At 45.1% G+C, this 16,426-nt stretch overlaps 1 protein-coding gene across 1 annotated transcript in view; it reads right to left on the bottom strand.

Annotated features, from left to right (window-relative positions):
- Gmds (GDP-mannose 4,6-dehydratase) overlaps nucleotides 1-16,426 on the bottom strand; it is a 534,897-nt gene continuing 518,471 nt past the window's right edge. The window contains exons 10-11 of the mRNA XM_051169591.1: nucleotides 560-628; nucleotides 1-413 (exon numbers count right to left, since the gene is read on the bottom strand). Coding sequence (XP_051025548.1) covers nucleotides 351-413; nucleotides 560-628 — 132 coding nt within the window. The 3' untranslated portion in view covers nucleotides 1-350. The remainder of the gene's footprint in view (nucleotides 414-559; nucleotides 629-16,426) is intronic.

Below are 16,426 nucleotides of genomic sequence, written 5' to 3' on the forward strand. Positions count from 1 at the left end.
GGAGAAAACATCCACAGATAACTCCATTAGTGCTGGTTTATAGAAATATCATTTAATAAGAAAAGAGAAAAACAATCTCAAGACTCCAAAATTTAAGTTGTCTAATAACATAATTTCAAGTAAAATGAATATGTGATTAAAACTTCTTGATTTCCCAAAAACCATTCAGAGGAGGCTTTGACCAAAGCAAAGCGGCCTTAGCTCTGGAGTGTCTTGTCCTGGGGTCTACAAACCTCTGTGGCCCACTCTAGATTTGGGGACAACACAGGAGGTCGATGGTCACAGGAGTGGCTGGACTGTTTCACTGGCTTTGCACAGTCGCCATGCCTCAGGAGTCTCTGCAGAAGCACTCAGGCATTAGGGTTGGTTCTCATGAGCTCCACGTCGGCCTGCACCATCTCTCTTACCAGCTCCTGAGACAGACCCCAGATCCAGAGTTGGCAGTGAGTGTGGGGTTTCTGTCACCCTCTCCCACAACACCTCCTTGCAAGGCCCATAGCCCTCCAGTAAGAGCTCACAGCTAGCCACTGTGAGACCCTGCCTTGGAGACAAAACTTACATCAAAGCCAACGCGGGGCTTCCAGTTCAGTTTCTGCTGAGCCTTGGAGCAGTCTCCCTGCAGAAAGTCCTGTGGAGAGACAGCAGATGAGGTGGGCACACAGGAGCTCCATATGTACAACTTTCCCACTCTGTCTCACCAGTTACAGTCCATCCTGTCAGTACCGAGGTTTAAACTAGGACCTCGCAAGTGAGACATCTCCAACTCATGCATGCCCCACCCCTGAGGGCACTTCATCCTAGTGACTTTTTTTTTAAAAAAAGATATTAAGATGTCAAGAGAGCTACTGTGAGAACTGTTTCGAATTACTGCACTTTCGCGGCAAAGGCCAGGGGTAAATCATGTCCGCTCCTCCAAGACACGGAGCTCCACTTCAGAATCTCAATTCCAGGTCCTCGACTCACAGGGCCCCGGCACACTGGCTGGGTCACTTCCCTAGAACCCACCCTTCCCCAGGTCTGGTCACCAGGTCTATAGCTCTTGCCCAGCCCCTGGCACCTGAGTATCCCTCCTGGATTCTGAGCAGAGGATCCTGGACTCCAGTCTCCGGCTGGCTTTTGAGACAGCCTGCAGGGAACCGCACTGTGGCCTGCCTGGGAGAGCAGAGCTTGCAGCAGTGGCCAGCTCACCTCCAGCTTGGCTAAGGTGAAGACAGTCCTCTTTGCCAGCTAGCAGCAAACCCACATGCTCCTAAAGCAAAACCTCCTTTTCCTAGCCACAGTAGAGGGTCTGTTCTACTGTTCTCTTTCTTCCTTAGAAAATGGGGGGTGGGGGGATTCTTTCTCGACTCATAGGGCAAACACACAAACCTCCTTTTGAAACCCTGTGCATCTGAGGCCATGCACCTCTGTCAGCCTAGACCCTTTCTGTAGCTTCTTTCACCTCTGATTGCTCTTTCCAGGTTGACTTTTATAGGAGACTGAGCCTTATCAACATATAATGCTGAGGTCAAGTCTCTAGCTCAGCTCAGGGTTCCCAGAGAATTCTATAGCAAGAGAAGCTCATGTTCATTCATATATGAGGTGCCCTTGTGGAAGGAAGGCAGACAGCAACAAATAAGCCAGAAACAGAAGAGATGGAAATCCTGCATCACTCACAGCTCCTTATTGCAGGTCTCAAGACTAACGAGAATCTCAAGAGTTGAAAGAGAAGGAAGGAAGGGAAGGAGGGAAAAAAGAAAGAAAAAAAAGCAGGAAAAGTCAGGTCTGTTCATATGCCTGTACCCAGTGGTGCACATGCTGAGACAACATAGCCAGGGGCTGGGAATGTGGGAGGAAGAACAGCCGTCCTTAAGATACTCTATTTTAGCTGTACACTGTCTGACAGATGATCCAGCTACTCTGAGTGACAGCCGCAGAGAACCAAGCTGCAGTAGAAGGCCTGCCCTGCTCTTGACTGCCCTGAACTTGGCAGGCAAGGCACTGTGTTCTGGATTTCAGATAGGTGGGGATGTGGGGGGCATGGGGCGGCAGCTAGGTACAAGCCACAAGGTGCTCACCTGGACCTTCCAGGGAGAGGTGGTCTGGATTTCATTTCCCTGCCGGAGTCTTTACTCTAGCAGAGGACATTCAGGGACTCTTGGTCTCAACCATCCATCATTGCTTTTTAGGCTTGAATAAATCAAATTCCCAAAGGCTTTGCATTTCACAATATGCTAAAGTACCCACTTCCTCCCCAGAGTGTTAACCAGAGTGAAGCAAGTTATTTCTGCTGTCCTAAAAGCCCATTTCCAGACTCCCCAGGAAAGGTAGGATATAAGAATTAGTAATTAGCAGTTTTAGCATGGTGCTACCTGGAGCTGCCTATGTAAGTGGAAAAACAAACCAAGTAATTTATTTCTCTTTACTCTCCCTAAACAAACTTATATGTACTTTTACAGCGCTTCTCTATTAGTGTAAAAGTCACACAAAGATATTCCTTCTTTTTCCCCAGCGGAAGCTGCATAGTTGGCAGCTGTGAAACAGTGTCTGCCTGGCCTTCCCCTCACTCCTACAGCAGCGTCAGGAGAACATGGCTGCTGCTGAATCACACACCACCAGCTGTAAATCAGCCAGCACAGCGTGGATGCAATTCATGGCTGTGAACATACAGTTAAAAAAAAAAAAAGCCCTAAAACCCAGTTTGGTTTCAAATGATTGCAGTAGGCTTGGGAAAGGGAGTGTTGTATTGTAATTATGTTTCCTGTATTTTTCTACAAGTAGCTCATAATATAAAAACAACAAGGCAACTACAATTAAGGAAAAAGAAAAATGGTTTTCAAAAGCTTAGCAACAGACACTACTAAAATACGCTGTAAAAGTATTTCATTGAAACTAGAGACGGGCCCAGCTAAACTTCCCAATTTAGTTTTGAGCCTGGCTCTTAAGACTGCAGCCTCACAGCTTCCTTAGCCTTCTGCCAAAGCTCTGTCTCCCTGAGATTTAATTAGATCAAGAGGCCTTGGGTAGGAAGAGCATGTGGTCCTATCAGAACAAAGCAGTGGCTCTTCTTGCCAGTTGCCACTGAGTTAATACATGGGCTAGTGAAGATATCTCTGTCTCATCAGCATTCTGTCCCCTGCCTAGGCACTGAGCTCGCCTTTGTCTCCATCAATTCAGCTTGCTTTGTACTTTACTGTCCTAAAGAAACATCTTACTAAATTGGGAGTAGGAGATGGGCAGGTAGTACACACCTTTAATCCTAGCAATCAGGAAGCAGAGGCAGGAAGATTTCTGAGTTCAAGGCCAGCTTGTCTACAGATTGAGTTCCAGTCCAGCCAGGATTACACAGAGAAACTGTCAAAAAGATGGAGGAGAGAGAGAGAGAGAGAGAGAGAGAGAGAGAGAGAGAGAGAGAGAGAGAGAGAGAGATATGGGGGGAAGGCGAGAGATATCGAGATCTATCATGGGATCTAGTCACATTTCATTTGCAAATTCTAGGCTCAGGCACACTTCAGGGTGGCACGGCACATGACAAGGCCTGCATGTGAAGGCACACAGCACTGGACAGGAGGGCCGACAGGAAATGTCCTCTAAGCATCACTTCCTCTGTTGTGCAGTGAAGTCAGAGTTGCTGTGCTCACAGGCAATGTGGGAGACAGGCCAGGGTATGCACTCCTTTTATACTTAAGTCTTTAAAGACATTTGACCTTGCATAAAATGCTTCCAATAGGGCCAAGAAACTCCTAAGGACAAATGAAAAGAATAAATTTACATTTGAATTATTTGGTTCTCTGTAGGCTTACAGCCACCATATGACAACAGAGGAAAACTGGAATTAAAGTGATGATTTATATAGAGTTTCTAGAAACTATTAACTGGGTGGTCTGGAGTTTTTCTGGGAAACAAAAACCCAAACCAAACCAAACCAACCAACCAAACAAACAAAAAAACAGTGGACAACATTTTGAGAAAAATTTAAAGCATTTAAATATGAATATGACATTTCCTAAATTTGGCTTCTGGTGTCTTTGCCATTTTCACTGCTGTTCCTTAGGTGAACTATACAGTTTCAATGTGTAATTTATTATTGTCAAATTCAATTAGGCTTAACTAAGCATTTTACAGCAGCCAAACAGCGTGAGGAACAGTGAAACTCAACAGATAGCTCTGTCCGGGCTCAGCTGTAAGGAGTTGTCCTGCAGCTGGAGCACCCACTCGTGGTGGCTTTCACAGAGCTGCAAACATCAGTCTGAGAGAAGGGCATATTTTGCTGCCATTAAATCTCAGGCTTTCCTGGCCCTTGGTCTTGTTGTAGTGGATAGATAAAGCGCCAGGCCGAGTGCGGGGGTGGGGTGGGGTGGGGGGGAGTCATTAGGTCGATTCCTGAGCCTACAGCAGTTAACAGAACCCAGAGAAGGAGGGCTCACCCTGCTCTAATTAGAGGCCACTTTGGGGAAGATCTCTGCGTTCCCTGTGCACTGCTGTCAAGATAGCAAGACACCTTTCAGCCACACAGGTTACTTTTCTTCCCCTAATGTGATTTTGATTGTTCTTATACAAATTAAGTCCCTTCAGTAAACCCTCATCCACTTTCTTAAAATCACAGTAGGGAAGCTAGGGATGAAACTGGATCATGTAGGGTAACTCCAAGCTCAAGCCCTCCCTCATTTCTTTTTCTCCTTTTTTTTTTTTCTAAGTTTGATTTGGGAAAATTATAACATTTAGATTGAATTACAAGTTGGGTTGGGTTTCCTCAGCAGGTTTGTGGTAAGGTTTGCAGGAACCTCTGGTGAGGCAAAGAGACTTTGAGAGTGTAAGAGCTCTTGGCAGGGTGCTGTTAAATTTCTAATGTACAAATTGGAAGAAACTGACTTTGAGCGCCATAAACAAGAAGGTGCGCAGACAGGGATATGACTAAGGAGAACGTAGTTGGAAACCTTGGCTAAACATCTTCAGGAATTTAAGACATGGAGTGGCACAAAAATACTCATTTCCCCCTCCTGCTTTTCTTGGAAAAGCGAAATTGAAGACTAGCTCAGGTTCCTAGGGAATAGAAGAATGTCAAAGAATTAGGTCCTCCATCTGACTATATGATATGCTAATGAGTGAGGAGGCAAGCTCCCCTTGGGAAACACAGAACTGTTAAAAACAACACAACACAACAGAACTTCGGGGAAGCCTTTGAAGTTGCACTATACACCCCAGTCAACACTCTAGACAGGGAGTGCAGCATGGAGGGGAAGTGAGGAAGAAGCCTGAAGGTCCCCACCTCCCCACTCCCGGCAGCACCCTGCTTTTGGCGACCTGTGTAGTTTTTGCCCTCCTGTGCTGCAGTTTATCCATGGCTTAATCCTACCCAGGGAGAGAGCTAACCTCAGGGCAGTGCAGTGAGGAGCAGTCTGGCCAGTTCCCTCTCCTCCTCTGGAAGCTGACACAAGGAGAAAACAGCAGGTTGTCTCGTCTGCTCAGGAAGCGGGCTCAGGGGACTGTCCATCCAGCAGGGCTGACAGAGTGCCTCAGAGCTAAACTGATACAGTGCTTGGCCAGCCTCACGAAACACGATTCCCGAGTGTAACACTGCAAAAGCTGTTCCCAGCCTCTGCACAAGGCCACACCAGGCCACTGGCTCTGGGTAGTCATCCCACATGGTCTTAGACTAAAGCCACTGCTTAGAGCTCAACATTTACCACTGTGCATCCTACTGGTGGGCTCACTTAAGGACCTGCCTGTCATGCTGCCTGTTCTTCTGGATGCTACCTTCTTTCACAAGAGATTTTAAAGTCCTGTGGTCCCTTCACTCATGCCACTTTCCTGTGAGAAACTATGCAGCAGCTACTAACAGGTACTAAACAAAGGGAAAGAAATGACCATTTACATGTGGGCTTCACACACTGATAAAAGAGGCTACCGATTTCTAGAACTTTCTGGAAAGTGAATGAGGCTGTCTTTTTCCCAGTGTGCCTACCCATCAGTATATCACACACACACACACACACACACACACACACACACACACACACACACACACACACACGCAGGCACACACACACACACACGCAGGCACGCAGGCACGCACGCACGCACGCACGCACACACACCTTTCCTTTTTCATTATATTTTTTAAAATATAGTTAGCATAAGTAGGGAAGTAGAGCTAGGCGAAAAAGGCTCTACAAGTTACACAGACAAAATATTTATGACCGGTCCTCCAAATCTCTGGTCTTTGCAAACACAGCCTCATGCAGCCACTGATCGAGGACAACAGAAAAGTAGACACCAGTACCGAATGTGTGCAGATTCTGTTTGTCACTGCTGTCTAGTGATCACAGCACCTGCTGACAGCAGCCAGTTTCCTAGGACGATTCACTGAGTTCAGAAGGACATGCTTCCGCCTGCCAATCATCTTATACAGGGATCTTTGAGGATTTTGGTGTCAGAAGGGGATCTGGGAACCAATCTTCTGAGGATTCTCCCCAACACAGTCAACCCTCAGCATCCTCAGAAGATTGGATTATTATTTTCCCTTTAGAATGTTAATGAGTCTTGAGGAAGTTTTCTCAGGCCAACATGTAAGAGACATGGGCAGAGGTCCATTCTCCTCTGTGGACTGAATCACACATACCACAGCACATACACTGACCAAACTGTAGCTTCTCCCTTAGTGCTTGGAATTTTCTCCTACTGCCTGTCTGCGCTTTACCCATCACCCATCTAATACAGAGCTTTGACTGGGGCACAGAAACAGAAACCAAGCCAGGAGCACTCTTTTCAGCCTGTATGAGTGTGTGGGACCCAGGCTTAGCCCATTCCATCAGGCCCACTCTGAGTGAGCAAGCATTCAGAGGAAAGTATTTAAGGAGCCATGTCTAGTAGCCTGGAGATGTGCATGCTCACAGCTAAGTGTCCAGCAGGTCGCAGGTAAGACTTTCAGGAGGTTACCTTGCAACTTACAGATTTATGACACCTCTGTAACTGTTCTGTGTCTATACCTGTAACATGGAATGAACTTCCTTTTTCCTGTGAGCATGGGGTTTTGGAGCCTAGTGCTTACAGTAGCATCAGTGCAAGGAAAGTGAATTGAATGACTTACTATAACTGGAGACCTCTGTCCCTAATTCTTTCACTAAAGTTCATCCTAACCAGCTAATGCGGGTGGTGGTGGTGACTCACACTTAAAATGTAAGGGCCACTTAATGACAGGGAGATAAGATTGTTAGTGACCTCAGCATTCCAGGCTTCAAAGTCAGCACCATCTTCTTTGAAAATTACTGGCTACTGTTAATAACTGGATCTGGGGTGTAAAGATTTGCCCATGCTAGTAGGAGGTGGCATAAAGCCCGAGGAAAGGAGATAAAGCACCTTTAAGTGGACCGATTAGGGACTGTTGTGACATAATTGGCCAGTGGCGTTCTGGACATAAGATGCAGGCTGCATTTCTTTTGCCACTTAGCGCTTTCTGCCCTCAAAGCACTTTGCAGAGTTCAGCTAATTAAAGTTGAAGACAGCCACACTCAAGATGCAACTCAGGAGATTCTGTATCTGCTTCCGAGGCCTTCCTACAGATGAAAGTGTCTTGGAGCTAAAAGCCGATCTCTGTTAGCCCTCTAATCTTGAGCCTGGGCCCTCTTACCCAGGAAGGCAGCTTAGGCCATGGGCCATCCTGCGGTGCACAAGGAAAAGGACATTCTCGTTAAGCTTGCTTCCTCCTTGCTTGTTAGGCAATCTATCATATCAGAGAAAAGCCTTATTTTGAAATGCAGATGCAAAAGGACATTGTAACTAATACAGCTCTCCTTACAATACAAATGGGGTAGTTTTCCTTTGAGTGTTTCTCAATTTACATAGCACATTAAGCTTCTCTATTCCAGGAATTCTCTCTTCAGAAACGTCCCTATCTACTCGTGCTTTGCCTCCTCCTAGCTCTTTCCCTAAGCTAAATGGAAATGACTTAAGAGGGCTATATCTGTATGTTTCAGCATCACTCCCCTAGTGACTCCTGTGACACTTGAGGGCTAGCTGCATAAACTAGGGCAACTACCACACCACACCCTGCATTTTGGGTACTTCTTTCAGCCAGGAACTCTTGAGTCCCGGCATTTGTGAGTTTCTTGAGGAGCACAAGGAAAGATGAACATTAATACAGATCCTTAGGTTTTCCTCAGTTTTATTTTCCACCATCATGGCTAAAAAAAGATTATCTGGCTGTGGGGACCTGTACTGCGTGGCTACATGTTACTCTTCCTTTTCTTTTTCCATAAAAAGAACAGAATTCCTCTGTCTATCTGTAGAGACATTTCAGGCAGATGTCATGAAGCCATCTAGTGGCAGGGGCTTGGATTAGAGGCAGCATTTCTGGTTCTTGATCTAGCAGTTACAATGTTGAAAGGACTAAGCCTTCCAAAGAAAATAGTATATTTATTCTGCATTAATATGACAGGCAAAGAGATTTCTAAATAATGTATCAACATGTGAGGATATTGATACATGCCGATGCTGGATAGAGGTTGACACAAAAATGCAGCCACTCTGTAACTCAATGAATATGTCGCATTAGAGCAAACTTAGCAACGGTGATGGAAACAAGAATAGTGGCCAAAGGGAGGATGCTGAGAGGCAAGAAGCAGAGGGAGATCTTTGGGGAGACTAAATGAATGTCCCCTAGGTAGACAGAAGCAAGTTGCAGGAGCCCACACATGTGTACATGTGTCAGAACTGGTCCAACTGCAGTTAACATCTGTGAATCACTAGAAACTTGATCTCAACAAACATTGTTAGTTATTACTAAGGACACAGAGGTATCACTGGCGGGAACTCGGACAGTTAACTTAGCTGTTTCTGAGCATCGCTTGAGTATTAGGTTCTAAATCTATAAAACAGATAAATACCATCTATGCTACAGGACAGTTGTTAAAAGTTCAAGGCTACAATAAACAACTGCCAGACCCCCACCCCTGTCCCCTGAGGTGCTGAAGATCAAACCGAGCATTCTATCCTAGAGGAGCCCAGACTCCAAGTATTGCACACATTCTACAACCTTGTGCTCTGTTGCCAGACACCGATTCTGTCAAGCATCGAGGAGGCAACTGTAGATAAGGTAAGGCATGGCACCTGTCCTGAGCTGGGGAAATGATAAGAGGTGAGTAGAGATATGAGGAGGAGATCAGCTAATGGGGACTGTGGTGAAAAGGCTGTAGATGTGTGGATTTGACAGTACTGGGACAACCGTGATGGCTAAAGGACATTCTAAAGAGTAACATTTAATCAGAGATCTGAATGGTAAGAAGAAACCTGTCGGGCTGGAGAGATGGCTCAGAGTTAAAGGCACGGACTGCCCCTCCAGAAGTCCTGAGTTCAATTCTCAGAAACCACGTGGTGGCTCACAACCATCTATAGTGTGATCAGATGCCCTCTTCTGACCTGTAGGTGTATGTGCAGACAGAGCATTGCATACATAATAAATAAACGAATGAATAAGTCTTAAAAAAAAAAAAAAAAAAAAAAAAAAAAAAAAAAAAAAGAAGAAGCAAAAACCTGTCATATAAAGATCTGGGTAAGAGGTCTCTTTGGGGACACCACTGGTAGGAGGTACATTAGTGAGCAGGACTTCAATTCTGAGGTAAACAGACTAAGCCACTGATTGTGGACACACAAACAAGGGAAAGGCAGCCCATGGTGAGGCCAGAGAAGGTTAACAAGACTCGTCATGGATCCCAGGCCAACGCTTTATTCTCTGAAGCACACCTGACTGTCCCTTAGATTAGGAGCCTGTGGGCCACACTTAAAAAAGCTAGCTGATTTAAATGATTTAAGTAGAAGCCTGAACTTTTTTTTGGAGGGGGATGGAGGCAACATGATTTTCAAAAGTATGTCACTGACTTCTAACTCTTGATACTGACTTATGGAAGAGTTTATTCTTCTTTCTGTACTAAACTCTATGCATGATCCTCTGCTTCTTACAGTCAAGTAGCCCTTGATCTGGGTATCTGATCTGTACTGTAGGGACCAGGTCAGGGCTACTGCAGTGAGGATTCAGCCTGATACCCAGATGGCTCCAGGAGGCCAGGCACCTAGCTGTTGTGCTCAGATGCTCACTAGAGTGCGTTAGCAAGGCTATCCCTCCTCTGGCCAAACGAGGACAGCAAGAACCTCTGAAGGCTAATTGAGAGGCCTCCACCCTTCACTTTCCATCTGGATACTGGAAAGCTGGAAGCCTGAACACCTCTCACTTGCTGAGGAGACTTCTATCTGACCAGCTCTTAGGGTGGAACACATCACTGGGAACCAGTTTCCTTTAAAGGGTTTTCACATACCATGTATGTGTTTGTGTGAGCATGTATATTGTTGAGAGGCCAGAGAAGCAGTCCTTTACCATCCTAGTACTGATAGCAGGGAGTCTGGGCTTTGCTCTGGGTCCTGGGGAGTTTAATCATGAGAGGTTTTCAGAGACATCTGTGTATGCTCTCCTAGCTCACAGGAGTCAAGAACAAGAGAGTAGATCAGTTAGGATGTCCAAGCCATATGGGGGAAAAATGAGGCTCCCAGATGACAGTGGTAGTGGAGTGTGGCCATGGAAGGATAACTGCGGAAGTAGAACACAAAAAAATTTATGGCTTGATGGGTTGTGGATGAAGGGAATAAGGATGCTGGCTTTGAGAGCAAAGGTATTTATGAATTTAACTATATGAGACATTTCATTATAGCCTCACTAGCTTTATGAATATCTCTGATTCAAGGCAACTTCTTATTTCTAACATTACAAGACAAGGCTCTCTTAAGGTTATTTTTGTTAACCTGCTGGTAACTCTTTCTGTCACACTCCATGGCAGGCACTTGATAAGATGCCATTGCTCATGAATCCTGGCTACTCATGTGAAAGGAAGACGCCTTCTTTTGTGACCAGAGCTGGTGAACAAGTGAAGAAAGGGTTAAGCTAAGCTGTGTCTACTGTGCTCTACCAACACGTCCTACTTTTATTCTCCACTTGCAGCCAGAGGAAGTCCGAGAGGTGGCCTTTCACATGACATCATAAAAGCCTGATTTATCGCCAGCCACCAAACATCTAGAAAATCATAACATCCTTTCAGGAAAATGCAGTGGAAAATAATCAGGCTGGCTTTGATGAAAGCTTTGGTGGGGACTCCAAGTGTGACACCCTGCACAGTCGCCTTTGGCAGGTGCTTTGTTTGCCCTCGGTGCTGGCCTTGCTGACAAGGCCGAGGGTCTGATCTAAGTGACAGCCTGTGATGGAGTGCGGCTTCCTGTCCACAGACCAAATAAGTTGGGATCACAGTCTTCCAGCTTAATGAAAACAGCACTTCAGTGTATGTGAATATGCTTTGGAAATGACAGCTTGGACCAGATGTGAGAAATTATTGACTAGGGGGGTATATAAAAAAAAACCATGCCTTGTTACATAATCCACTGCCATGTCTGAGGATCATGGCTGCCATACATCCTGTACTGTACCAAAGATCTGATCTCTGGGGATGATCTGAGGACCTCTTGTACGCTACCCAGGACCTCTACTGCAGAGACACTAAGCTCTAGATTTGTCTTAAGGACACAGATCTTCAGCTAGACCTTTTCACCTCAAGACATTTCACCCAGAGTATTTCCTGAGCAGCATACTAGTGACAAAGGGGTCTAAGAGATAATGGAACAGAGATATCTCCCTGCCAAATGTTAGAGGACATAAAGGGGCAAACGAGTTCCTCACAGCACAAGTTCTGCATTCAAGGATGGGATCCCTTCATAGTGATTCTTTCTTAGTCAGTTGACAAAACGACCAAGCAGGAGCCTCCTGTTTCTAATGCATATGATGTGCTCTACAAATAAACCCAGGAAGGAAGGTCAGAGTAGCTGAGAGCCTCACATGGCTCGCAGGAGTAGTGATGGTGCCTAAGGAAGCTGTATGATCTTGATCTTCGTATTTAAAATGAATGAAGAGTATGTCTCAGCTCCTGGTCCTCTAAGGCTAAGATGCTCCCAGTGGACTTTCCCCAGAAGAACTAGACTCTGAGACAAAGATTCTCTAAGGCACTGCTTGCTTTCTAGGACTACAAAGAATACTAAGAACTGCTTGGCCAGAGAACTAAAAGGGCTAGGGAAATGCTTGGGATCTGACTGCATCAGGAATGGCTATGATCTTGAACCATGACAATTCGTAACAGAAATAAATTGCTCTTGAGGATGCAGACCTCTATAGTTTTCAGGGTCTACAGAATGAAGGAGACTGCATTGTCAGGGTTTGTGTCCTAAGTGGTAGTAGAGCAGGTCTGGAGAATGCTTCAGCCAAAGATCTTGACTTTTAAGCTTGGCTACTGATAATTCAGATTCGAAAGGGTTGCCTCAAAATATCACTACCCTATGGAGGTTGCAACAGCGACCACGAAGGACCTCCCAGTCTATTTCCTCACTGAATCCGGGTGACATTCACAACATTCATCCTCCGTCCTTCATTATGCACTCAGTGGCTTTAGATGTGATCATCAAGGAGCTCAAAGCCAATGATGGACACTATCAAGCAGATGGTAATAAGTTACATGAATCTTGCTCAGGGCAAAGGTGATAGAGCCAGCATGACTCTGGCAAGAAAACCAAGGCTACAACTTGAAGAGGTACATGAGGAGTAAGGGAAATAGACACCGTAGTTAACGATCACAGTACTGTGTTCAGCACCCTACCTACTGAAGCACATGTACAAATAAACACGGGGTAACCTGTCAAGAACTCCCCCTGGGAAAGTCCCAGGGTTAAGGTCCCTTTGTGGAAAACAGAGGAAGGGTACATAGATGAAGGATACACGGTGAGAGGACTCAGACAATGTTTTCTAGTTCTCAAGAGGGTAGTGAGGAATGAGCATGGGTCAGGAGCAAAGGAGCAAAGGTAAGGTATCTAAATACAGGAAGGTAACTCAAGGCCCACACAGGGGTCTGAGAACGTTTTAGGAACCTCTATAAGGACTGGCGGTGGTATAGGGTAGCATGGAGCTTTCCACTCTTGCTAGGGGTGGACCTCAGATGCACAGCAATTAGCACTAGCTCAGCCTGAACTTGGCTGCCAAATCTTTCTGAGCAGAATTCCAGCTCTTTCTAGTATTTTCTGGATGACCTGACCCTCAATGGGCCTATAATACAGTATCTGCTGATGATAAAGAGACAAGATAACACAAATAGCTGATATGGGCGGATACTCAAACAGCAGCTACTGTGTGCATATACCTCTATGGCTTTACTAGAGCCAAGAGAATCAAACTGACAAGGACACTCGGGACTTCCATGCTGGTTCTGTGATGTTGCCTTCAAATGTCTCCCTATGTAAGCCCTGAAGTTCTAACAAGCTGAAGCTTCCCCTTCCCCATAAGTTGGAACCCTCTTTTTCCTTAAACACCGTAAAAGCCTGCTGAATTTGGGGTCAAAGAGACTTTGTGAGAGCCAAGTGAGACAGGGATTGTCTCTAGGCAACCATGTACTCAGAATAATTGTTATGAGCCTTGGGGTGGGCTATCTCATGCTGAGGTCCAGTCTTCTTTGCATACAGTGCCCTACGGCACTGACCCATTTAGCCAGCAGGTGGCTCATGCCCCATATAGCAGTAATGCCAGTCCACAAGCAAGAAGAAATTATGTAGGACTAAGTATTGGAAGGAAAAACTAAACAATGGTGAGGAGGTATGCTACCGAGGTGAAGAGGAAGCAGAGTCTTGGCTGACAGGACTGTAGAACTGCCATGGAAGAACTGCAGACATGCACCGAGGGAGGAAGCCCCTTGGGCCAGGCCCCTGGAATGTGAGGACTGATAATCAGAAGCCTTGAGTTTCAGAGTGCTTCAGCTTCCTCTAATGAGGAAGCTGTTCTGGGTAATGCTGACTCCAGGGTAAGGCATGATTTATGGCTTTGCCAAGAAAGATCTGTGGCTTGGGTGTGGTGCTAGATGCCTGCTTTCCCAACACTTAGGAGGCAGAGGCAGGAAGATGAAGAGCTGGATGCCAGCCCAGTTCACATAGCAAGTTGTGAGCCAACTTGAGCCATATAGGGAGATTCTGTCTCAAAAAAAAAAAAAAAAAAGAATGAAAACATAGGCTGGTACCAACTCATTAACTTCATATCATGTGTGTATGTGTGTATGTGTATGTATGTATCCCAAATAAAGTATTCCTCATCTAAAAAAAGAAAACATAGGCTGAGGGAATGGCTCAGTGGGAAAGGCTCTTGGAACACAAGCTTGAAGGCCAGAGTTAAGATCCCCAGACACAGATGGATAGGCCGTTAGAGTCAGTGAGTTCCAGGTTCAGGGGGAGACTGTCTCAAAAAACAAAGTAGAGAGCCACAGAGGAAGATGCCTGATACAACTTTTGGCCTACATATACACATATACACATCGGTAAGCACGCCCACGCCTACACGCACACGCGCGCGCGCACACACACACACCAAGTAAATCAAGACAAAAAGCAAGCAAACAGAAACCTATCAAATGAACTCTTCTCCCCAAAGATCTTGGAGTAAATGTCTTTCTCTGGACGCTTGTCATATCGGGCCTGCAGTTGGTCCTGGGTGCCAATTTGAGGACTGTTGGTGGCTGGACTCACTTTTTATGAGACCCTGGGCCCCAAGACAGTTCTCTTTGTGTCAGGAATTCCAGGTCCTGGAAGAACTGAGGAGTCAGAGGGCTCACCCAACTCTCACTGTGTATCCCACAATTCCTTAGGGGCACAAGTCAGGGGGTGATGCTCCTCAGGGACAAGCCATTTCGTGTCAGCACTTTAGCAACAGGAAACGAGGGGAATATGCTCAGCTAATTGATGGAATGCAGAAAGGGCCACGAGAGATCACACCCAGGTCACTGACAGAGCAGGTCTTTCAAGAAAAAGATTTATCTTTTGTTATAGGAAGGAAATACCTCTCAAAAGGTCAGAGTGGTGTCTGGCACAGAAAGGACCTGGTGGACCCTGGCAGTGGCAGAACCTGAAGGACCACTTTGTTCCTTACCAGGTGACTCAGCTTCCCCATGGGCAAAGATGAGCTTCTCAGTAGGCACAGAAGGTGAGTTGAGAGCAGTCCATACCCTTCCAGGTAGGTGAGCAACCCTGTGTATCACACTTCAGCAGCCAATAACTGATGCTTGTTTCTTTGGACAGTTTTCTTCTGTAGCCTACATCCTCCTTTGCTTCTTAAGTTTTAATTATTTAATTTTATTACCATTTTTTATTTTTAAATGTTATGAACTTTATTATAAAAAAGCCTTGCAGATAAATAAGAACATGCTTATTCTAACTGTATAAAAATTCACTAATATAGACTTTGCGTCTGGTTAATTTTGGTGTGTGACTTTATTTTAACTTAACATGTATTATTTATATTTATTTAAATAAGCATTCAATGTATTAGGTTTCATTATGATATTTTTTTTCTTTTTCCTGAGATAAGGTCTCACTATGTAGCCCTTGCTGGCCTGAAACTTGCTATGTAGACCAGGCTGGTCTCAAACTCACAGAGATCTACCTACTTTTACCTCTCAGGTTTTGAGATTAAATGCAGGCATCACTCTGTCCAGCTTCTCTCATTATGGGTATTTAAAAACAAAATTTGTTTTTGTTGATACCTTCCTTCCCCATTTCCCTCTATCCCCTAATACTCTTCTACTCCAGTAGTCTTTTTTGCTCTCATGTCTCATGATACCTTTCCTCAACATCTTTTCTCCTCTCACAGTCTCCTTTCTAGTTCCATAGTCTATACAGAGCATATATGGGAAAAAGGCAGCAGAGTCAATAAAAATTGCTGGCAGAACTGAGTATATACCTGCAGAAGAATGAAATTAAATTCATGTTTCTCACCCTGCACAATAATTGACTCAAAGAAAATATCTCAACTTCAAATCTGAAATACTAGTCAAGTGTGGTGTCATATATTTAACCCCAACACTCTGAGGCAGAGGCAGGGATGTCTCTGTGAGTTCCAGGCTAGCTGGTATGTAGTGAGTCCCAGGCTAGCCAGAGATGCATAGTAAGAAGACCCTTTCTCAAAGAACTAAATGAAACAACAAAATTCAGAAATACTGATAATCCTAAAGGGAAACGGGAAACATAATGTAGGCAAGAACATTCTGAGCAGAACCCCAGTAGTATAGGAGAGAGCCTCCCAAACCGTGAGGTAGCATGACATGAAATTTAAAAGGCTCTTCACCGCAGACAACACCGCAGCAGAGTAAGCAGGCTGACTACAGATTGCAGAAAATCTTGCAAGCTATACTCCAGCTAGGGGGCTAATACCTAAAATAGGCAAAGATGTGCAAAAGCTGGACACAGAAACCCCCAAACTGCTAACCAACAAAAGGGTTAATGAAATGGTACAGTTATCCAAAGAAGAAAAGGGAACAGCCAATAAATATTTTAAAAAGTGTTCAACATCCTTAACTATCAGGAAAATGCAAATTAAAGTACTCTGAGT

This window comes from Acomys russatus, chromosome 3 (genome assembly GCF_903995435.1).
Source record: "Acomys russatus chromosome 3, mAcoRus1.1, whole genome shotgun sequence".
Taxonomy (NCBI): domain Eukaryota; kingdom Metazoa; phylum Chordata; class Mammalia; order Rodentia; family Muridae; genus Acomys; species Acomys russatus.